General features: G+C 34.3%; 2 protein-coding genes across 4 annotated transcripts in view; one reads left to right on the top strand and one right to left on the bottom strand.

Moving 5' to 3' along the window:
- LOC118205541 (uncharacterized) overlaps positions 1 to 25635 on the top strand; it is a 208359-nt gene that overhangs the window by 64587 nt on the left and 118137 nt on the right. For all 3 annotated transcript variants that reach the window (XM_085808265.1, XM_085808264.1, XM_085808272.1), the window contains exon 7: positions 2841 to 2984. In XM_085808265.1, coding sequence (XP_085664391.1) covers positions 2841 to 2984 — 144 coding nt within the window. The remainder of the gene's footprint in view (positions 1 to 2840; positions 2985 to 25635) is intronic.
- The window catches only part of LOC118201467 (choline transporter-like protein 1), a 91104-nt gene continuing 76666 nt past the window's right edge, over positions 11198 to 25635 (bottom strand). The window contains exons 16-19 of the mRNA XM_085808282.1: positions 25030 to 25196; positions 23328 to 23420; positions 22658 to 22750; positions 11198 to 17657 (exon numbers count right to left, since the gene is read on the bottom strand). Of these exons, the coding sequence (XP_085664408.1) occupies positions 17589 to 17657; positions 22658 to 22750; positions 23328 to 23420; positions 25030 to 25196 (422 nt within the window). The 3' untranslated portion in view covers positions 11198 to 17588. The remainder of the gene's footprint in view (positions 17658 to 22657; positions 22751 to 23327; positions 23421 to 25029; positions 25197 to 25635) is intronic.

Below are 25635 nucleotides of genomic sequence, written 5' to 3'. Positions count from 1 at the left end.
TTCAGCGTCTGGAAGACATGCAATGTATTTATTAACCATCATACTAACCATTTAATATTAAATTTTTAAAGGAGATATTTTTTTCTAATTGCTCTCGAGAGCAAAAATCGTAGTTTTTATGAGTGGTATCATACACACAACAGCGTTTTTGTTCTTTATCTTTTGCTTAATAAATGGGCTTTATGAAAAAGTCACGTTTGCTTTGTTTCTGAATCTTTATTTGCCGAAGCTGGCATCCTTAATTATCCTTAATTTATGGACATGAGAGTGTATTTGCTAAGAAAATAGTAGATTAAAGACTAAAAATATAGCTCATACTTAAGTACAGCTACTAGCATAATAACTGACATAAGCCGTAAGTCACCGAAAACCAGCGGAGTAACTATGATAGGGAAATATAAGACTTACAGCACTATAGGCCAAGATGCTAATAATCTGTCTCCAAACTTATATTCTCGTTCCTTATTTAAATTCACTTCACTTCAATTTCTGGTGGAGTTGACTGGAAACGTAGAAGTCCAGAAAAGATTTAACATAGCAAATAACATGCTTAATAAATTAAACCTTACAACTTTTTTATAATTATGATTGATAATCATTCTACAGTTCATAGTAAAAGCCTATATTCCAACACCTTTTTGTTCTATTTTATGCTCGATCATCCCAGCAATTTACTGCGATGTTTCTTGCTTGTACAAAACAGATTGCATAATTTCTCTGGCTACTATGGAAAACAAACATTGTCTTCCTTTGACTATCATGGATCGATATGGATATTATGCATCATACATAAACCCGATACCTATAACAAAATAAAAAATCAATATAATGAATGACAGTAATCAGCTCAAAGTGGAGAAGCAATCAAGAATATCCATAACTATATGTGCCTGAAAATGACGCCGACCGACATTGCGTGTTCTCCTGAGGGAATTCAATTGTACATGCATTACTTATGAATGGCAGAGAATGCACTGAAGGAGGAGATCTCATTCTTTTTTTAACTGCATAGTGTTATTAAATTGTTAATAAAATTACAGAGTAGACTTATTCATGAAGGAAAGTAGTAGACTTTCACTGTGATAACTTATTTTCTCTTATGGCTCTTTCTATCTCTCTCTTTTCTCTTAATTTTATGCAGATGTCAAAAGCATGTAAACGGAGATTTTCCAATCTTTTTCTTACATCAACCCCTTCGGAAAGAATATTTTTTTTTTGTCGATACCCTAACATTTTTTCTCTATACTGCAACATAATACAAATAACTGCGTATATATAACTTAAAGATAACAATTAGATTAAAAATATGAACAGAAGTTTATGAAAAAATTGGTTTATTACACTGATGTTTTATTATTTTCTGTATTCTTAGTAATTTTAATTCTAAAAATAATAACAAGATTTCTAACATAAAATCACCAATTCTAATTGTCCAAAAAGTCGGTTTCAATGAATGCGATGGCTGCGTTAAATGTATTGATGCAACCTCTGGAATATTTGGTATGAAATTGGGTTAACATAATTCTTAAATCACCTCTTTCAAAAATATTTAACCTGCTTCTTGTTCTCTGTGGTAAATGTTTGGATTGGCTGAATAAAAGGGCAAAATCAATGATGTTGATCCAGTAACAAATTTTAATTTTCGAATATTTCTCTCCAATGACTTTTAAATTCCAAAAGTTAGCTTATCCATGTGTTTTGATTAAGATTTGACATGTTTTTATTACAGAGCTTTATATCAATAAATGATTATTTAATTATCAATGTTATAAATGCATTTTTATAATCAATGGTTCTTAAATATGCCTTTCAATTGAAGATGCGTATTCGGCCATCGACTTCCAGTCGATCCATTGATCATCATAAACCTTTCTAAAATTTCATCGACCTCCAAAGGTTCCGTAACGACTCCGTTTAGAACCACAGACCTAGACTACAGTAATCGACGATATAATCTTTTGAGGCCCGGCGAGCGAACTGCACATTTGTTTACGTCTCCTGGTTCAAAATAAACTAATGACTCTACAAAATTTTTTATTCAATAATGTTTTTATACTTCTGACAAGAGAGTAATGTTCTTATGCTACTTTTTCACAGCTTCTGGAGTTTATTGTTCTTATACTTCTTATTTATAATTCCTAGAAAATACTGTTATACTTCTTATTCATAACTCGAGGTACGAATATGCCCAAATTTGATAAGAGACAAATATTTAAATCCTTCTGTAACGCATTAAGTAACTAACTTTGTCTTAAGTCTGTAACACATTAAGAATCTGGAATACTTAAGTAAGTAATTTTGTAATACATTTGTAGAGACATCAGGCTGTTTATGAAGCAGGAAAGATGAGAAATAAGCAATGCCCTCTCCGGGACTCGAACCACGGACCTCTCGATTGCGCGTCGAGGTTGATGACCACTACACTGCGAAGGCAAGCTAAGAAGGCGGGAGAAATAACTTAAAATCCTTAACTCCCATCTTTAGGAATTTTAACTACACTTTTATTTTTCAGTTGAACAGTCTCAAAACCAACTGATATTCTAATATTACTTCTAAAAACATTTGATACTTCTGATTCCAATCATTTCAATGAATGTGAAAGTGAAAAGTTCTGAAATGAAAGTGAGATTACAATGTAGACTTAAAAAAAAAAACTAAATGCAGTGTTTAGTTTTCTAAGCCGAATCCAGCCACTTGAATTTAAACTTTTAGTTTAATATAATTGAAACTCAGCTACATGATTTAAATGACCGTCTAATACGAATATCAAAGAAACGCGAGAGTTTATTAATTTTTAAGAAATCAAAGTATTTTGTTATTAATCACTTTTAATCTTACAGGCGAAACTACAATTTCAGACGTCGAGAAATTTGAAGATTCCAAGAACGAATGGAGGAAAATACAAAGTTTAAATATGCACAGAAGTGCACTCGGAGCTTGTGCTTTTAGTGACGTCACAAACGTTACAGAGTGTTCTCCTAAAGGTATTCCATTAAAATTACATTTGTTAGTTTTACAGGAATTTTTATTTTAAAAATAAGTTTGATGCTTGAAATTGAAATACATAAAACATCAAATTGCTAATGTTCGTGAATGTGAATAGGCTGTAAGAATAATTAACATTATAACTTAATTTAATATATATTCACGCCGCATTTAAATATACTTATGAAAATACTGCTATTCTAGATTGTTTTGTCCCGTTTACCTGCAGGAAATATAATCCAAAAGGATGAATATAACATGAAAAGGTGAAGCAAAAATAGAAATTTAGATTTACTAAAAAAATAGAAAAACTAAAACAAAACAGAAATCTTACATGGTGTATTAATATTTAACATGCCACCTCCTGTGTCATCCTGATCACGGGAATATTTGTAAAACTGCTTTTTAAATCGTATACATACTTTACGGATACTTTGGTAGACTGTTCATAAATCTAACCAGCTGTTCAAAGAGTAAAGAATCCCTCTGTTCAATAAGCACCTTTCCTAAGCTTTTCAATGACCTGTGGATGTAGGTTATGTTATACAGTGAGTGGGCAAGAGCGTCTTCTGAACAACTTCTGTACAAGCTATCGGACTGAAATCCAGTAAGCAATCTATCTGATATGAACTCATTACATCTTTAGATTTCATATACTGACGTACCAGGCTACGCCTATGAGAACGTGCATAATTGTGCATTAAGTGGAACTCAACGAAATCATTTATAAAATGCTTCACGTACAAGATATGCTATAGTTCTTTGCTGAGGTTTATGAACCTCAACTGTTACAATAAGACGCACGCTACTTTGAAATAATACCACTTCATGTAATGATTTCTCTGTTTTCATGGTATATTAAGTGGAATCCAAGACGAAGTCATTTACAAAATGCTTCGCATACAAGATATCTCATGGTCCTATGTTCAGGTTTATAAACCTCAACCTTTACAATAAGACGTACGACGCAGCCTTGAAATGATACCACTTCATCTAATGATTTCTCAGCTTTCATGGTATATTAAGTGGAATCTAAGACCAAGTCATTTACAAAATGCTTCGCGAATAAAATATCTCACGGTCTTATGTTGAGGTTGATGTACCTCAACTGTTAAAATAAAATGCACAGAACTTTGAAATGATATCACTTGATGTAATGATTTCTCAATTAGTATGTCGTATTAAGTGGAACCCAGGACGCAGTCATTTATAAAATAATTCGCATATAAGATTTCTCATGGTCCTATGTTGAGTTTTAAGAATATAAATCTCAACTGTTACAATAAGATACACACAACTTTGAAACGATACCACTTCAGATTTTAATTTCTCAACTTCGGTAAAATCTTCTCTATTTCTCTTTAGACGATCTGAGCAAAATCTTAACTTTGAACTAATCTCTGACAAATAAACCTTATCTCCTTTGAAACCGGTTTTCCGGAATCCCATATATTTTCTGAAATCTTATATCGCGATTAGAAAAACTGTGAAGTCTTAGGGGCAGAGGGACAAGCGTTTCGGAGCTATAGAACCCACAAGTAGCACTGAAGTGTGTATAGATGGACATATCTCCGTAATGGCGTCTCTATTTCTTGTATGTTCATTCATTGTCTGCTTCCTAAGTACCTGATGGTAAAGTCCTACAAAAGAACTGGTACCTGAAGGATTTACGGGAAAGATCCAGCCTCTAGATATTTCTTTTTTCAGACACTGCAAATCTTTTGTTCGTTACATAACGGGCACAATCATTATCGAGACACAGGAGCACATTTGGCATCGCGATAGTTTTCTGGCATGGCAATCATTTTCACTATATCAGTTCAGCGCTCCTCGTTTTAAGAACTTGATTAAGTATGCTTTTTATAAGATACTTGGACGACGAACCTCGAATGTTGATTCCGCCAATGGATTACTGCTTCAATTCATCGACAAATACTGTGTGCTATCGCTTTTGGTAAAATGTGCGCATTATAAACTGTCTTTCTGCCTGTCTCACTTATATTATCATTTTTGCCACAAAGTCATTTGTCATATATCATGTATATATTTCATTTCTGAGGTTAAGGCCCTCGTTACAGTCCTCATTTTTTTAGCATCGTCTCTCCCGCTCCCGCTCTTGAGCGACCTCTTAAGTGGTGCGTTTCTCGGCCAAGGGGATACGAGACCTCAGGTCGACGGAGTTTTATGTCCGATAGGACCAATCACGTCATATAATAGGGGGACTGGAAAGCAATGTCGCTTTCTTATATTAAATTCAAACGAATAAATTTGTAACAAGTTTTTATTTTTAATCAATAATATAAACACCCTCGTTATCAGCAACCTTTTACCATCTAGTATGCCGATTTCAATCCCAGACCGATAAAAATCAATTGGTTTTTGAGTAAAATATCTCGGGATGGCATTTTGGACATCATCCAAATTTTCAAATTTTTTGTCACTAAGAAAACTGTTGTAAGGATCGGAATAAATAAAAATCCGAGGGTGCGATATCGGGCGAATAGTGTGGGTTAGGCAGTACCTCCCACCCCAATTCATTATATTTTTCCAGTGTTCGTCTTGAACAGTGCGGTCTTGCATTGTCGTGTTGCAGAATGACACCTTTCCGTTGACAATCGCCAGATATTTTTCGATTAAAAATTAGTTCACTAGATCCAACTGTTTACAATAAAGGTCTACATTAACAGATTTTCCAGGTTTCAGCAATTCAAAATGAACAATTACGCGAATACTCCATCAAACACCCAGAAGCGCCTTTTCGGGATGTAAACCCTTTGTAACCCCTATTAAAACTGCCTTTTGAGTTTTGGATTATCATATAGGACTTATTTTTTTGTCTCCACTAATCAAACTATCAAAACACGGTTCTGTATGGTGCCGTTGAAGCAATACGTTGCATGTGATGGATAGGTTGGCTTTATTCTTTTCGGACAGATTATGGGGAACTCAAACACCTGCTTTGCTTATTTTTCCATTCTGCTTTAAATGCTCTTGGATGGTCGACCAAGGTTGTGTTTGACATGGATTTGCTTCCACTTCTGCCCTTAGCACGTTATTGTCGACATGCGCAGAAACGACATTACTTTCTGGTCCCCCTATTATATATGCCACCATGCTATTTTCATATGCAAGGCTATGTTCTGTATGCCGTGTAGGTTATATGACGCTATGTATTTTATGTTGCAAATCTGTGACGTCAATATGTTATGTTGGAATACTATGTATATTATGTCTATGAGATGCTATGGTATGTCGCTACGCTATGTCTACCTTTCGTGTAGTTAAGTTACGTTGTGTATTTAATGCTGTAAATATATAATCTTTATACTATGCTATGTCATATCATGTTGCAATGCTGTGCCATGTTAAGTCTACGCTACGCTATGATATGTCACCATGCAATGTCCTCCTGTCGTATAGGTCATGGCCACACAGCGAATCGTATATTGTAAATATGTAACCTCAATATGTTATGTCGCTCTGCTATGTCCATATGCCATGCTATGCTATGTTGCAATATTATGCTATGTCTTATCTATGATTAATTACGTTATGTCGCTATTCTATGTCCACCTGTCGTGTAAGTTACATTACGTTGTGTATTTAATGTTGTAAATATGTTATGTCGCTATGCAATGACTATATTCTATACTATGTCGCGTCGAAATGCTATGCCATGTCATATCTATGATCAGCTATGTTTATGTCGCCAAACAATGTCCGCATGTCGTGTAAGTAATGCTACGCTAGATATTTTATGTTGTAAACATGTATGCTCTAGATGGAGCGGGTCCCGGACTATACCCGATTAGTCTTTGAAAGCCGTCCGGGTGTCCGGCCCACCTGTCACCTGCCTGTCTCACTGTTTATTTGATGAATTGCACATTGATTGTCTCTCGTAATAGATTTTGTTCTAAGTCAATGACAAGTCACATTTTCAACATCCCAACGTATTATGTTTTTTTTTCAAGGAGTTGTTTCTTCCTTTATATTGAGATCCACACCTTCTTATCATATTGTTAGTTCATATAAACACGTGAAACGAACATTTTAGAGACTTTTGATGTCATGTTTCCAACTTTGTGAGCTCTATAGCTCTTAAACGCTTGTCCCTCTGCCTCTAAGATTTCACAGTTTTCAGAAAATATTTGGTTTTCCTGTAAATCGGTATCAAAGGAGAGAAGCTTTACGTGTGAGGCTCACGAAACATGCTTGCATAGAGAATTATTCTCTAGGCCGAAATGACTCTCATCAGTAAGCCATGCATTGTCACATGATTGTGGGATACAAGCAAGGTATTCCGTACACATTTTTTATCGTCTGAATTTGCCTACCTTTAAAGAAATGTATACAGCAGGCTAATCTCACATAGTTGTGGTTTGTAAACATATGGTGATTTCTTTTATCTGTAGACACTCTTCTATATGGGGTACTGGGCTTGCTGTTTAGGAAAAAGAATTTATAATCACCTATATTTGTTGTTCTGTTGTCCATTTTTACGACTAAGCGACCTTTATTGCATTCGAACAATCTTCATTAGTTTCCATTTCCTAAATGTGTAGGTTTCGCTTGGCAAAATATGTTCTGGTAATGTGGTTAAAATCAATTTTTTCAATGATCTTATTGTGTATGCGTTATGTCATTTATATGGATTTTTGTACAATATTTAGCGTTCAATAACCATATTTGGCTGTGAAAAAGCAGTAACTATACTTTTCTTTTAAAGCATTGAGGAAAAATTCTATTCCAGTTACTCAGATTAATTGAAATCTGCATCAAAAGTAATTTTTTACTTCTTTGTACGAAGTAAAGGAAGCATGCTAATCGAGAAAAAATTTGGGTATCATCTTTCAACGAAAATATCCATTTTGATCTCTCTCGAATCCATTTGAACGACATTTTGGATAGCGTAGGAAAAGGGCATATACCTGCTTACTTTTGGTAGACGCTAGGATCCTCCGTTCTCCGTCACCTGTACGTACAGATAGAAAAACGGACTCTCTTTCCAAAAAGGGGATTGTAAAATGTATTTCTTTTTGACGTCTGTACTTATGCACGTACATATGTATGTATCTCCCATAACTCAAAAATGATTAACCGTGTAACATTGAAATTTGTATGTGGAACTATTATAAAATCTATTTGTGCACTTCTCTTTCTTCTTGAAATCGGAACATCAATCAGTGCCCCAACTTGAGTGTCGTTTTTCCCAGTGGGACCGAAAGTTTACTCTAAATCTGGTACACCGAAAAGTTTGTCTTTCCGCCTGCTGACCGAACAGCTTGTTTTTGCATAGAAACTGTAATTTTAATTTCAAAAATCATTTTTAATTATTTTCAACTGTATTTGGCGATTTAGATTTTTCAGTATTTTACAATTTTTATCGAAGATTCGAATTGAAATTATCGAAGATTTGCCGCTGGATTAAATGAGAAACATGTCTCTAATAAAATTTCAGGAAATAAGTTTAAATGAAGAGCAGCGAAAAATGAACACAATTTAATAAGAAATCATGTGGTGTCCACATTAGATATTTTGTTAGTAAATTTAATGAATTATTTCTTTTAGAAGTGATAAGCAACATAGTTGTTTCATTCAACCACTGACAAATATGAATGGCAATGATGCAGACCTTAACTTATAGACCTGTATGTATATATAGGCTTTGATCACTAGTAGTGTGTAGTGTGTTCTCTTCTCGGCCAGCAGCCGAGCTGTATAATGTTTCTTTGGTTTAGCATTTCGTAACATGAATTAAAGTACGTCTTTGTTAGATGGTTCTTACGAAAGACTTATCATTTAAGCAGATATCCCTTGTAAGTTTTGCTTTAATGAAATCAACCACTCAACCTACTATTTTGTAGTTCTGAGTTTTGCGTCATCTTCCTCAAATTCATCTTCACTATGTTTTTACGTCTTTGTACGAAGTAAAGGAAGCATTGAATCGAGACAAATTTCGTTTATAAGATTTCAACGGAAATATCCATTCTGATAGTTCCCGGATCCATTTTGACTATTTTTGGCGTGACTTCTGTACGTACGGATGGAATGAAGGACTCTTTATTCCAATAAAAATGGATTTTTACGTGACATCTGTATTTATATTCCTGACATCTGTATACCTAAGTATTCTTCATAACAAAAAAAAAATTATTAACCATAAAACGTGGAAGTTTTGTATGTGGAACTACTATTACTAACATCTAGTTGTGCACCTCCCTTTTTTATTGCAAAAGGCAGTACCAAACCTATATATATGTATGAAGTATCTTATTACTTAGTATCTATCTTATTTCGTAGTTACGGAACTTTAGTTTAATTATCGAATTATATTTATAGTTTTGCATTTATTGTCTTATTCGAACGGAACTACATGGCAATCGAGAATATGTTTTATTTACCCTCAGTTAGAAATAAGGTTACTTTTAGTATAATAATTTATGTTTTCTTTCTTCACCAGAAACAATAAGAAAATTTAGATTTACACAAATATATTAAAAATTTTAGCTCTGGGCTAGCTCTGTGGGAGAAAAAAATCCGTTATTTACCCCCGTTTGAACATCATCTTCTTCGAAAGAGAAATAAATGGTTGGAGCAATGCTTAAGTCCCAAGACTACTGCCACCGCTGAAATGCACCGTCAAAATCATTTCCGCATAAGTCAGTGCATAACATTTCGTGCTTTGCGCTGGAGCTTGCTAACAGTCTGAAACGGCAGCCATTCAGCTGCATCTTTACCTTCGGGAAAAGAAAAGAGTTTGCAGAAGATAAATTTGGCAACCCGAACACGTGAACTAGAGATAAGGTCAATGTGGTTGGCCAGAAAGTGCCGAACGAAGAAAGTGTGTTGGGTCTCAGAGTACACTGTTGTCATGGAAAATCCATTGCTCGTGCTGCATGGTGTAGACATCAGGATTAATAAGCCACAACAATAGTGTCTGCAATTTGTTGATCATCTTCCGCCGTTAAACGTGCAAATGTTCCTGTTGTTCCACATTTTGGGGTTTGATACTCCTGGACGGTCTTCCAGATAGTTGATCGTCTTACAGGACAGTCTTGCTCCGTTGAAACGCCTATGGAACTCGGGACATTGCGTACGACTCATCGCCGAAACATGTTCAATGTATCTATGACCCATGTTATCTCTGTCTTCCACCTTTATATCCATGATATAAGTCAGGTTACCACATTAATGAGATCATAGAAACACCATTTTAAGAACTCGTGACGTTAATACAGCTATGTTTCTTAACACACTATCATCTCAAGATTGAGGGCCACTACAGCTGCCAACGCTACAAACCTAATCCGGGAGCTTTTTCATGTGTCATTATAAAGTTTTACATAACTTTTCAAAAACATTGATAAAAGCTGCAGTGGCATTATATAGCCAGGTATATCAGCCAGCGCTTTTTATTAGAAGGTAATTTCACATTCACTCCTATGCATCAGTCCCGCCTTGAAAGAGAAATTCTTATTATTATTCTTATTATAAATTATTGTATTTTATATATAGCCTCAGTAAAATTAACTGTTGCATAGAGAGTGCGTCAAAATGTTTTGGGACTAATTCTTTTGTAATTATATAAAGACCTTTTAAACAATAATGTACAACATGTATCTCTGTAATATTTCAACTTCCTTTTTCTAAAATATCTTATTGCAGAATTTTCTGTGCATTTAATCGTTTCCTTTGATCCAGTAAACGTCTGCCTTTATACAGAATGTCTAAAACTTAGTATAAGTACTGCGTATATTACCATTAGTTATGAAATTTGGATTATTCCTAATGTGCTGACGAATTTTCACTTAAATAGGGCCTGTCATTATAAGAATAGTCCAGCTTGAACAGCCCACTCCTTAACGGTTTTGGTCAAGGATTTAGTCATCAAGTGACAGATTATTGTATCATTCTGAGAAGAGATTCACGAGAATGAAGGTACCTATGCAGTTCTTTTCATGAAGATGCTGGATTTTAATGATTTCTACATCTATTGAGCTTTGAATTTTGAAGAATCTTTATATTCTAGTATTTGAATTACGGAGAAAACAAAATTTTGGAGAACACTGAGATTTTTCTAAACACGTTTTCGAAGCGTTTCCAGCAAGTGTTTCAGAATGACTTTTATAACTAAAGATAACTAAATTAATTTTAAGTATTTTTCTGCTTAAGAGTTTAAGAATTTTATTTCTATATTTTTGTAAGTACGTTTCAGACACTTTTGCTTCTTATTACTTAATTTTATATATTTTATTAATTCAGAAAATAAAACTTCATATGCTTATTTAATAACTGACATTTATTCTGTTAAATATTTATGATTACATTTTTTTGTTTAAGAATCTCTTTTTCATAGCCTACGAAATTGTTTTCTAAAAAGGAATAAAAGTCTGCAAAATTAATTAAAAAAATTCCTGAAAATCGGTGACTTAAGCGAAAAATATTAATATTCAAGTATAATGTAGAATAATCACTTTATTCCAATTCACACAGAGTATATATAAATAACACAGGTAATATACAAATAACACATAAAATACAAAATATCACATTGAATAATTGTTTCATTTCTGCTACAATGACATAAAATTCCTCACAAACATGGGCGTCATTTATACTGTGAAAACATTAATGGACCATTTAATGATTAAAAATCCTCAAATTAGAAAGAAAATTTTATATTATATAAAATATACACAGATTTAATACAACTACTATTTGCAGAAATGTGAAACCTAAAAGAGTTTTAATTGTATTTGACATTAAATATAATATAGACATTGAAACTGGGGAAATAACAGGAATATAATGTTCAAAATAGAAGTAAATTTATGCATTGCTTTTTTGGCATAAAACTATCTCTATTCAAAAGTTATTTTTGTATATTACATATTGAATTTTCTATCATCAGTCAAGCATTACTATATATATAATTTAGTTTTAACTTTAGAATCTTTAAATCTATTTTACTTCAATCCTCCAGCTATAGTGCAGGACGGGTGTAAAAATTTGCTTTTAATTTTAGCCTCTTATTATATTTCTTTTTGTATTTATATATATATAATAACAGATATATATAATATGTAATAACAGAATATTGATATTAGAAGATTTCTGCAATTAAAAGTATAGTAGTATAATTAGTAAACTGAAACATTAAGACTACTCTTGCTAATGAATTTTAAACATTTTGTAGAGTTCAAAAATGATATTTCATTTCATGATTGAAAATACTACGTAAAAATACTATAAAAATTATTTTGCAACATTTTTTAAATGTACAATGCAGTTTTTTGTGTGAAACTGTTTAAATCTATCGTCTGTAAAAAGAAATGACTGTATTTATAAACAAAGAAAATATTTTAAAGCTACACGAGAATGTTTCTATAAGAGTGGACATTCACAAAAAAGGGTATAAAATCTAATATGTTGCTGATAAAGTTATTAATACTGCGTTACGTATAATATCCAATGCACACGGGCAGACTCATAACAATTTTTTAATTTATCGCTTTGACGAAATTATATGCCTAATGCTTGATAATCATTTTAACAATATACACAAATCTTTCTGTTTTCAAATTAGCTATTAAACGACTTAAATAAATGGCCTCTATTTAATTAGCTTCTAAACTTTAAAAATAAAATTTTAAAAAAATCTATCAAGAAACTAGTTAAAACACTGTTTATTTGAGGACCAAGACCGTATCGATAAAATTAAGTAGCGAGTAACTTCAATAAAATAAAATGTAAGATTATTAGTTTAATTAAAAATTAAGTTATTTTAATATAAAGAAAAAACTATTTAAGAATCATCTTATTACATTTATATATCTTTTAGAGTCAAATTTTATATAGCAAGAATAATACTTTGGCGACAAATAGAATTACCCTTTTACACTGAAATTTTTTCAATAAAATTGTAAAAATGAGTGCAACCAAATGTACTGTAACACTGGTCTCGAGAGCACTTCTGCGCATTTTTTTTGACACATTCGCACACTTTTACGCATTTTGGACTTACAGAAAGTTCTGCAATTATTACTTCTTCAGCAGCAATGAAATTTTCTGTATGTGATTTTAGATGAAGTAATTATTATGAAAAGTATCTGAAAAACTATGTCAAGGGTGTATGAAGAATTATGCCAACTATTATCATTAAATTAACAAGTATTTATTGAGTTGTAGCACTGTTGTGTGCATCGTTTATAATGACTTAATTAATCCCTTTGCTCACACATGTGCCTTGTTTAACTCCTCACATTTTTTTATCATTTTTGCTTTCTTGTATTGCAGTCACGAAGAATTTCGGGTATCATATTTCAACGAAAATATCCATTTTTTTTTAACGTCTGTCCTTTTCGTAATATCTTTCTTAAATTCTTTTGCGTAATATCTGTATTTGCGGACAGAATAAAGGAATCTTTTTCCTAAAACGTATCGTAAAATGGATTCAAATAGACTTTTTTTCGTGTCGTCTCTACGTACGTATGTATGTATGTATGTTTGTATCTCGCAGAACTGAACGTTGAAATTTTGCACAGTGGGCCTGCTAACAAACACATCTAGTTGTGCACCACCTTTTAGTATTGCCATCGGCAGATATGTACCCACCCACTTACCCGGCTTAAAATATGTCAAATTAAAAAAAAAATCATTTTTCACAAATAACGAAATCTAACTTTTAATGCGGTCTCCCGGTTACTAAACCTTTATTTGAGAAAGAGAACACATTATGAAAAAAATAAAATGATAGGAAATTTGACTCTCTTAAGACAAAAATTGACTGGTATATATATAATTTCAAAATTTGCAATTTTTAACGTCATTTTCAACTTAACTCGAAGGATCGGTTATTCAAGTTAGAATAATTCGATAAAATAAATTTAATGAAGTGCAGCAAAAAATATACGTAATTTAATAGGCTGTACAAGGAAGTCATGTGGCTTTCACAGTAGATTTGTGTAAATTTTTTGTTTTTTCTGAATATACACTCATATAAGTAAATAAATGCACTCCGATTTACTAACATGGAAGCTGTAAACGACATAACTATGAAAAGTAAGTTTCGGAATGCTAAAGGTTATGTTTAAGTTTAATTTATATCAGCATTTATGATTATGATTTTGGTCACGTACGTTAATCCTTCAGAGCTTCAGATTAGGTTCTTTGAGTGAGCTAAGAAGGCTATTTGCCTTCTTCAAAGCTTAAAGAGATTAACATAAATCGCTGAACGGAAGGAAAATGAACCAAAGTTAATTTTTTTCTCTTCAGATTTCTTATTTTAATGAAAACGCTCAACGAATTCCTTCTCAAAAATACTATACGAAACCCATTTTCTCTTAACAGTAATACTGCTATTTTGTTTCCAGACCTCGATGCCACAGATTATCATAATTATATTTAGTGATATCTAGCAATTATTATGAAGATAGAGCAAAATCTCAAACTGACATTAACTGTGTACATTTAACATTCTAATAATTTTGCCAACAAGTTTGCCATTTAATTAGTTCCGACCAGTTGGTTGTTCTGGAATAGTTTATTTATTTTTTGATTAAATGGCGTTTAATTCAAAACCTTAAAATCTTCAGAATGTAGAAGGATGATTTTTATAAAGTCTAGAATTTCATACACATACATAATTTTGTGTTATCAGACTAACAGAGATTTTTGCCCTAAAATTTAATTTGCTTCAAATGCAGTATTTATATAAGAAATATAGTATATTTAGTATAAGTATTTACATAAAAAGTTAAAATCACGTGATTTAAATGTGTGCTAAGTAGAAATTTCAATACGAGATTCTTCAAATAAAAATGAAAAGGTACAGGAAAAATAGAATGAAAACTCATTAATATGCGGCATTCAAACTACTATTCTGAGTACATAATGTGAAGTTATAAACGTTTGTTAAGTTAGAAATGTTTGGCTCTTTGTTATCAATAACACTGCTAACGTATATTTTTAGATAAATTATCAATTACAATTTACGTTTACAGTAAATTGCACTAAATTGAAATTTAAAATTATTAAAAATGAAACTTAGCCAACTCTCGATTAGCAGGGTACGGATTAACCGCAAAGAAGTTCTGTCTAAAATGTCGTAAAGTTTATTTATTGTAGAATAATGAAAATATTACTGTCAGCAAATATCACAATAAAATAAAACCGTCTGCATAAAATGCAAAATTGGAAAAAAAAAAAAAAGGCATTGTGACGGCCGATATTGTCTACCAGATGAATTCTGCCAAAAAATAAAGCGTTCTATCCAATTTTATACGCGAATTTGAACTGGATGAAACATTGTTCAAGTTTCCTTGTAAGCATTTTTGTATTACTTCTTTGATGCCATTTATAGCTTAATTTCTTCTTAATTTCCTAATAATATCTTAATTTTTCCTTCTAAATTATGCTTATTCTTCCGTTATTGAAGCTGTGTTCCTTTTGTTTTGAATATTGACTTAACCATACGAATTTATTCCTTAGATTTAACTGAATATAGATAGAGCGGCCGCGGGGGCCTCGTTTTTTTATGGCTCGCTGTCTCTGGGCTTTCGGTTGTAGAGTTCATCACCCTTATTCTGCTAACGTAAATGTCCAGGAACCCTGTGAACTGTTAAGAACCTATCGCTGAGTTCATATAACAGAAGTCGTTGACTCAAGAAAGGTTAACTACCCTTTATTTCCCTCAAAATAAGATAAACAGTTGGCCCCTTTCTTGGGCTTACATCAAAGCCTCCACTCGGGCTTGAACTTAAAATAAGAAATAAGAGCTAAGTTAGAACTAACTAAGAGAGACTTAGCCGAAGCTAACACAAATCTAACGTAGCTGGCTCTTAATTTAAACTAACGGGCGAATATCCAAAGGCACGTAATATACGGCCGGGCGTAACAGCTTCTAGAGAGACTTAGCCAGAAGGCAAACGCGCTCTACTAAGAATTCTTAGAACTTTCTCGCGAAGTAAGTTGAACCTTCCTTTAATACTACTTTTAACTCATTTGCATTCAAAGCGATTCTAAAAACTCCTTATGGTAGTGAGTTGTAAATGGAAACAAGAATTGATATGAAAAGATATCCAAATTAAAATAACTCTTATAAAATTAAAATATAACTTGCACGGTGTTAAGCGAAAGTTTGCTCGTGGCGACATCTATGTGTCGAACCGGAAGTGCGATGCGAGCGAGCGAGTGGCCTTGGGATAAGAACTTGAGTTCGTTTCATGGGAGTGAAATACTCTACCTCATCACAAAAGAACTCTTCAGTTACCAATTCAAGTAATTCAGCTGTTTCGAATTTGCAGCCGATGGCTGATTCCGCGAGCAGCCATACACCCTCCCCCAACATCTGTAGGCTAATGAGGAGATACGATTTGCTTGCCGTGTTTTAAGCCCATGCGATGATGTGGTTGATCGTTGCGTTGGTGAGCTGTGTTCAGCTCCGTTCATTGGGAGGCACTACTTGAGCCCGTTAAACAACTGTGGAGCGAGGTGCCGTGGATGGTGCGAGTGACAGTTGGCCAGTTTTTGTACATCTGGGTGGGTGGAGGAGATGCTAGTTCTGTCACGTTCGAAAGGACACCACTGTGTCGGCGGCGGGTTAAAGTGATTTATGAATCCCTGTCTCTAGGCTTTCGGTGTTTTAAGGGAGGGCTTGTTGCAGCAACATCTATGGGTCAGAAAATGCAGAAGTACGATGCGAAAGATTGCGGGGTCTTGCGGACAGAACTTGAGTCCGTTTCATGGGAGTGAAACACTCTACTTCGTGATAAAAGAGCTCTTCGGCGCGAAATCAAGTTAATTCAATTCTTCCGAATAAGCGAGCGTTGGTTGGCCACGCGAGCTGCCATACAGGTTAGTAGTATTTTTCTCTTAATTAAAACACAATTTTTCTTCTTTCGTGTGTTTTTTAACTGTCTTCAGCTTAACCATAATTTTGTATTAATCGTAGACGTTGTCCGCAGTATCACCTCTGTAAAATTGTGAGAAAGATAAAAGTTATTAAGAAATGGGTGTGTTATTTTCAAACTTTTAGTTTGCTGTACTAATAAGGCATGAAGTTATGATGTAAATCAAAGATATTTTCCAGCAAGATTGGCAATAGTGATAAAATTTAAAACTTTTTCGATCTGTGAGATTAAAATCATCTCCCTCAATATCAATAACATTTCTCAGAATGGAAAATTTATCAGACTGAGTTGAGGATTAATGCTATAATAACATACCGCAAAATATACAGAACCCTCCCAAAAAAGCTGCGAAGTTTAAACTTATGATTTTTTCATTTCCATATTTATTATGATATATCGAACTTCATTATAGGCATTCATTTTAAAATTTTCGTTTTTTTCGTGTTTGCTCGGAACTAAATAAATCAGAGGTTAAAACAAAAGTTTTAACTGCCTGTTCTTCTCCCTTCCCTGTGTGAGATTTCGGTTACTTTAATCCATTTCGTGCTTTATCAGCAAATATTTTATAAAAGTAGTTTTACAAAATTGATACAATCATTTAATAAGTTAGCCAAAGATTAAAATATCTTTACACTTTCTCCTTCAGTGGAATTCTGTCGATTATTCCTTTTTTAAAGGATTACTGATGTTATATTAATCAATAGATTTTCCTTTCGGCAAATGTCCAATTTTTGCACTTTTTCGGCTTCTTTCGACAAAAACCTGTAAAATAAATTCGAAAAATAGAAATCTTAGTGAAAATGCTACATAAAACTAACAAAAATACTGATTTAAATGCTGTAAACTGTCGAACTTTATTTTGATAAATTTTTAAACGTTAAAAACGCATGCATATATTTTATCGGCAAACCATCAAAGAAAGTTAATGTTTGACTGTTTTTTATTTCGGTAGAAAGTAGAATCAAATTAGGATACGAAATAAATTTCAGAGTTTATTTTATTCATTTATAACTTGTAACTTTTCATATTTTCGATACATTTATTCAGAGGAAAACATATTTTATGTGTAATAACCCAAATTAAGTAAAATTTTAAGTACGAATATTTAACTACTGTGTAAACGTTCACATTTTTCTGTACGCGTAGTTACGTAATTTTTCCTTTACTTGTAAAGTTTCAACAATTGTTATAGTTTTCCTATTTAATTTTAAAATTTCTGTTTTTACAGTTTTTAAAAACTTTCACTTTTTGAATCAGATAATTACTAATTTAATCATGACGTGAATAAAAGTCTTTTCTTTTTCAACAGTCATAAATACCTTTTTAGTAAATGAGTAGAGGCTATGATATATTAAAAACCTTTGGCATCTAGCCATCAAATCCTTGAGAGCATTGTGTAAATCGATCCATTTATTTTCATGGCCTGAATATTACCAGTCATCACATTAAATGGATCCATTTCGAATCATTCTCAACATGTTCAAGTTCTTTCTTTTCCTACAATTAGTATAACAGTTAATGGCGAGTACATAAAATGTAACTTCATGTTTTGAAAGAGACTTCCTTAATTGCACTAAATTCTATGCATTATATATTTTATTGTCTAAAGTTATTGGATAATTTGGAGTTTAGACACCTTTTTAAATCCTTAAAGAAAAGCTTGACGAAATTTAGAACTAGGACAGTGTAAATAATACCCTGAATTCAAACTTTCCGTAAAAAAATAATGAAAAGAAATAATTATATACTAATAATTATTATGAGATTATAATGCATTAATGATATTAAAAAAACCTAACAAAATCTTGTAAAATTGCATAAATATTTAAAAGCGTTAGTATGAAAAATTAGCCAAAAGTCCGTTAATAAAAATTAGCTTATCTTTTGGATGGTCATTTGCTTAAGTCTGTAGTTAAGTTTTTCGTTGCATTTGTTCAAACACTTTGCTCATTTTTTAGTATTAGTATTTAAAAATACACTCTATAACAAAAAAAAAAAAAAAAAAAAAATTGACGTACCAATAAGGAGTTATTCGATGGAGACAAAAATTGGTGGATAAGAAGATTATGTATAGAATAAAAAATTATCAAAATTTCAGAACAGCTGAAGGATTTATTTTAGAGTTACGAAGTAATGAGCTCAAGAAAGTGTTGACCCACCTCTAGCCTGGATACAAGCTGCCACACGGCGTGGCATAGGCTGATAAAGCGCCCGGATGGCCTCCTGCGCTGTTTCTTGTCGGGCTAGGTCATCAACATTCCCTGGTAGATGCAGTCGCCTTCCCATCATATCCCAGACATGTTCGTTGGGAGAGAGATATGGCGATCTGCCTGGCCAAGGAAGTGTTTGACAAACTGTAAGACAGTTCATAGCAACATTTGCCGTATGTGGTCTGGCATTATCTTACAGAAAAAATAAGGCTAGGGTACTACAAACGGAATGGTAGCAAAACAAGTTTTAGAATGTCACCGACGTACCGCTGTGCTGTAAGTGTGCCTCTGATGACGATCAAAGGGGTCCGGCTATCAAGGAAAATGACATCCCGCACCAGAACTACTGGTTGAGGGCCTGTGTGATGTGCAGTAGTGAAAGCAAGATCGGCACGCTGCTCTGGGCGTCTCCAGACACGTCTTCGATGATCGTCACGACACAGCTGGAAGCGGAATTCGCCGTTAAAGACTATATGTCCTTAGTCCGCATTATTCCAACCTGATCGAGCCAAGCACCACTGTAATCTGGCTCGACAGCGTGTAGGCATGAGTGGCAGGGGGCGTAACGGTCGGTACGAGCGTAGATTTCGCTCTCTCAGCCGTCTGTCAATGGCCATTGTGGACACTCGTGTGCGGGTCGCACGTCTGATGGTTGATAGCGATGAATCAGGCGCTATGACAGCTTATCTGACAATTATTCTGTCCTCCCGATCTGTTGTTTCCCTAGGTCGACCGCTACCAGCATCGCTGAATCTGCTGAAATCTGCCATTGTCCACCCATTCTTCCCAGCATCTTCTAATCGCTGCATCGCTTCAACTCATATAACGAGTGATTCTCCGATTTGCCCAACCTGCCTCTTTCAATCCAATGATACGACCGTTTTCAAACTCTGACAATTGCTTGTAATGAGCTCAAATCCTGCGGCAAGACATTTTTTCAGTTTGAAAGGTATTCTAAATCGCAATGCAGCAGAAATTTTTAACAACAGTTATATACATCTGCTGGATGCGCAGTTCTGATGCGCTGAAGATCGCACTATTCATTCATTGGGCACCGAATTTTAATCATTTGCATATTTGATCAAACCATTTATACATACAAAATTTCAAAGAATCGGATGATTCCTTCTTGGTTTGTCTTTTTTTATTTATTTATTTGTTTATTTACAAACTCAATGCTTTAAAAGCGAGAAATGGCAACGTTATATAGAAAAAAAAATACTTTTATCTCCAGCTCGCGAGACTGTGTATATCGGAAATTCTAAAGATATGCTTAATTTAACATTATTTTGCGATATTGCTCTTGAACTGAATTTTATGGTTTAAGTGCAAAGAACATGATATTTAATAAATAAAGGTAACACTCAAAACGTTAAAAAAACGCCCCTTTGGAGTAATTTAAAATCTGAAAAATTTCAAATATATATATTTTTTTTTTTTTTTAAATAGAGTGTATATAAGGATCTAATTATTATTGTTTCTCATACTGTTAGAAATCAGCAAAAAATTCTTATTATAAACAGTTGAAAAAATTTAAGTTATAGGAGTTAGAAAGAAAGAACAACTTAGGTTATCGCATATTTTGAATAAATTTTATCGCTTTCTAAAGCTATCTGATATAGGTCCTTATTCTTCAAGAAGGAAAATAAAATTTACGAGTAACCTTTCACTATTTGAAAGTTTTGTGCAATCGTAAATTGTAGATTAAGGTAGATGGATGTAAACGTTATTTAAAGTTTGAACTAAAAGCGATGAGAAGGATGAACTAAAAGACCTTACTTAAAGTCTAATACAAGTGGAGAAGTCGGAATGAAATTCAGTATCAAAGGGAATATTGTAAAAATACACTGTTTGACAACTGCTAAGGAACCACCGATTTATGCAAAGTAACGTTCCTAACAGCCAAACAATAACAGTAAAATCAAGTGCAGATGGCGTGGTAGAGCAAGACCCATTATCTGTATGAAAGGCACAAGCTCTTCATTCATTCCCACCTTAGACCTCTAATTACTAGCGATTGAGACTATCAAATGTCATGCGTCCACTGAACATCAGTTCACTGGGAGACGAACCGTAGCGCCTCGGGCGATATCCCGGTCATACTTGTTCGGTTCGGTGCTCTTCATTCATTCGAAAATTCATGCTGTTAGGTATTTGACCAGAAGAGCGCCGTACGCTGTTTACCTTATTTCTGTGAAATTCAGTGGGGTGTTGCAATAATTAAATACAAAATATCTACAAGACATCATTATAGCGATTGCGATCGTGGACGAGCAGTTGGATGGCTGGAAGCAGGTCAAAGTGTAACTGTCAAAGTGTCTCATTGCAGTCATTGTGGCCACAGCAATGGGAATGTCAAAAACTGTCATTTCGCGATTAAAAAAGGCCGCTGAGGGGAAAATACTATGAGAAAGCATGCCGGATGTCGTGGTAGAAACACCACACCTCAAGAGGATCGATATATATCCTTAGTGGCGAAAAGGAACAGAAAATGTCACTCCAAGTCAGATAGCTGCAGACCCTGTAACCAGTACATATGTTTCTATCAGAACCATCTCATGGCGATTAAATGCAGTTAGTCTGTATGCAAGGAAGCTTGTTCGATGCATCATGCTTCAACCACGCCATCGTCGAGAAAGACTACGTTGGTGTAAGAAACATATTGTTTGTGGCCACCAACAGTGGTCCAGAATGGGGTTCTCCGACGAATCCCGTTTCACTGTAACTAGTGGTTCTGGCCACCAGTTTGTGTGGAGAGAGAGGGAAACACGTGTTTCTCATCCCTGTGACCATCAGAGCTAGATCAAGGGTGGGAACTCGTTCTGCCCAACAGTATGTCCATGAACGTGATCGGTATGGCCCAGACATGCTGGTGTGGGCAGGCATCATGACAATGGCAGAACACGGCTTCACATCGTTGAGCGAGGTACTGTAAAATCGCAGCGGGGTGCGGTATGTCCACACTTCCTGTTTATGGACGACAGTGCGAGGCCATACGGAAGCGCTGAGGTATCGAGCATACTAGAGAGTGAAGATATTGTCCGTGTGCAATGACCTGCTTACTTCTCAAACCTAAATCCTATAGAGCATGCTTGGGATGCCCTTGGTAGACGTGTTTCGCGAAGAGCACTCCCTCCCCGAAACGTTCAAGGGCTGAAAACCGCCTTGAGAGAGGAGTGGAACAATATTTGTCGATAGTTTCAGTCGAAAGCATGAATAGCAGGTGCAAAATGTCCATTAGTGTCCGAGATATTCACACATCTTACTGAGGTACACATATCTGTTCCATTCCTGGGAGAAGACCCATTTTTCATGGATGTTTGGAAATCGTCGAAGGAGCATCTATTTTGTTTTTAATTTTCTCATTTTCGGCTATATCTGTACCATTTTGTTTTAATAGTATATGCACGCTGTCTCTACTAAATATGTATTTAATTTCATTTCTTCGATCAGTGCCTGTTATTAATTATTCCGAAAAATATAATTATCCTTAGCAATTGTTAAGCAGCGTATAATCGTAGCTGAAGAGAGAGAGGTGTGGAGTTAACTTACCATGAGACTTCTACTCATGAAGTAGGGCCTTGTGATTCCGTCATTCATTTGACAATCCTCGCAGAAACACAGCAGCAGTGTGTCGATAGCCATCTGAAGAGAACGGAAAGAAGAAGAGGAAGAAAAAGGTTATCTTGTAATTATAATGTTAGAGAATTGTGGCCATAATAGTTACATATAGATTATTGATAAACAATAAAGTTTTATAGAGACACTCATGGATTTCATGCCATATTATAGCTTCAAATTCAAAGTATAAACGATAGTTTTCTGTGAAATAAGAGAATTTGGACATTAATTTCTTGTTAAAGCGGTCATCTCCCTTAATTACCAAAAATAGCAAACTTAACTACTACTGCTATACAAAATGCAAATTTCAGATGTCACTAAAGGCTTATGCGGTGACAGCTTCAATAACAAAGTGCTGATTTTGCATATTGTGAGTAAATTTTTATGAGAACAAAATTGTAAATGATGCATGAGCTTGCAAAATTTGGTAACAAAAGTAGTCGTTATTTGACAAATCTTACATAGTATATTTTTTTATTTATCATCGACATTTTCACAGTTATTATTTTAAACTAAATATGACTGTTTTGAAAGGCTACCGCTTTGGATTGCTCTTAGGCGCTTTTAACTCCCAAGACAATTGGTAATAAAATTAACTTACTTCGTATACAGACAGAAAACAGTGACAGCACAGAAAGGCGAAAAGGCAAGACAGAGCCACAGGTACCCAGATGTAATGCAGGCCGTCCACATTCTGAAGGTAAAGAATAAATAAATATCATTTTCCATGCATACTAATTCAAAAAGTATTTATTCAAAGAATTTGTATCCATTTTATATCTTATTGCATTGGTAGAATCTGCATAAAGTAATATGCAGAGCAATTCATGGAGTGTATCAATGATTATGAACGTCAGATACCTTCTAAAATCTCATTCAGGTCTGTACAAACAATTTTTTAACTGTTTTACTATTGCCGGTTTGTTTGTTTCGGTAAGAAACGTTTTACAATGGCGTTCGTGTCGAATCTTCTATACCAGGGGTGAGAAACATTTCTTTTATGACGGGCTAACTAAACATTTGAAACTTTTGTGCGGGCCAGTTGTAAAAAACGTATTAGAATATTAACACTAGATGATATAAACACAAATTATCTCTTTATTAACAAAACAACAACCTTATAAAAATCACCAAATAAACATATAATAGAAATATTATAAAACACAACAAAGGATGATTAATATAGGAAAACGTCTTAAAGAGTAGTTTGGCACTGCTTCTTTGCAACCTTCCAGTCAAACACTCGATATGTTCCATAGGATTCAACCAGGCTGATGGTGGAGATATTATGTTTTGGGAGACGTTCGCATGAGCATCCCTGGTATTATTGGCTGTTCTAAAATTATTCATAACAGCTGCAGATTATACGAACATCACTGCTGGTTAGTTGCACTATTTCTCACCATTTTTCTTTCGCGCGCGATCCAAATGGACTCTTACGGCAGCGAAACACCCTTTGTCACAAGAACGAAACTGTGCTGGCTTGAGAAATATGCTTTGAACTCTATTTGAGGTCCTGGTCTTCTAAATCTGCGGATATAAATCCTATTCAGCATATGCTGGGTATCATGGAGAGCTAGTTCAAAGCTTACCAACTACCTCTCCTTAATCTGGAAGAAGTGTGTGACTTTTCATAAAAATTTGGTATCAATTTTCTTTCTGACATTTATGAAGATCTTATAAAATTCAAGAGCCTACAAGCGGCCGAGCGATAAAGTCGCTGAACACTGGTAATTCGGTCCGGAGTTCGAATCCTGGCAAACGGGCTAGCTGCATGGGCGTTTTGATGGCTTTCTCCATGAGTAACATGTACATGATCCAATTTTCCTTAGAAAGTTCTCCATGAAAGCATCCCTTTCTTAGGCAGATAACGGTCGAGTGCTTTGCCTTAGTTAAATAAATAAAAAATAAAAACTTACAACATTCATGTCATTAAGGGTTGCAGCTGTTTTGCATATCAAACCTGAGGTGTGGTGGTGTTGGTGGTGTATTTAATTATGGCAAAGCACACTAGGGTTATCTGCCTAAGGGGAGGGATGCCTTCGTGGAGGACTTTCTAAGGAAAACTGGCTCGTATACACGTTACACATGGGGAAAACCATGAAAACACCCATGCAGTCAGCCCGTTCGCGGGATTCGAACCTCGGACCGAACTACCAGCGTTCAGCGACTTTACCGCTCGGCCACTGATGGGCCTAGAAAACCTAATGAAACACGTTATTAGGAGAGTGATTAAAATGTTTTGATTGGTCAATTAAAATAGGTAACACTTCATGCAGCACGAGTTCAAAACAGTAACAGACCTTAAGGATTTCGAGTGCGATGAAAGCAATGGCGACAGTGACTCCTACTTTGCCTACAAAGAGGATGAAGTCTCCAATACTGTCGACAGCAGCGACTCTCATTGCATTTGACGTCAGGCTTCCAAAAGCACGTCGAGCGCTAGCACAGAAAGAATCTCCGTATATAGCTGGAAGAAAAACGAAATGCTACATAGAATAATTTCTAAATAAATATTTCAAATTATAAAATTAGATAAAGAAAGGTATGTACAAGAAACATTCACAAAATTAATGGAATGTACTTATGAATGGGATAGCGATCTAGATTAAACTAAGATAACTAAAGTTTATGTAGGTAGAAATCTAATTTTAATGTTCTAGATTAATGTAAGATACTTGCAGGTTAAGTGAGTGGCGCTGCATTTAAAAAATTCCTTAAAAGATAATTTTATGCGGATTCTACTAAAATAATTTTACGGATGTGTAAATGCTAATTTTAACTTTACGTACATTCATAATTCATTTTGTGTGTAACAACAAGTTGAGAGTAATTATATATCTTCTCTAAATCAGAATCTGAGATGAGAAGATTTGACATTCTTTTATTTTCAGAAGCATGAAAATATA

This window comes from Stegodyphus dumicola, chromosome 1, assembly GCF_044657685.1.
Source record: "Stegodyphus dumicola isolate Sdum_Otavi_A_Nest chromosome 1, ASM4465768v1".
In the NCBI taxonomy this organism is placed as follows: Eukaryota; Metazoa; Arthropoda; class Arachnida; order Araneae; family Eresidae; genus Stegodyphus; species Stegodyphus dumicola.
This window is presented reverse-complemented; position numbering and strand designations above follow the sequence as displayed.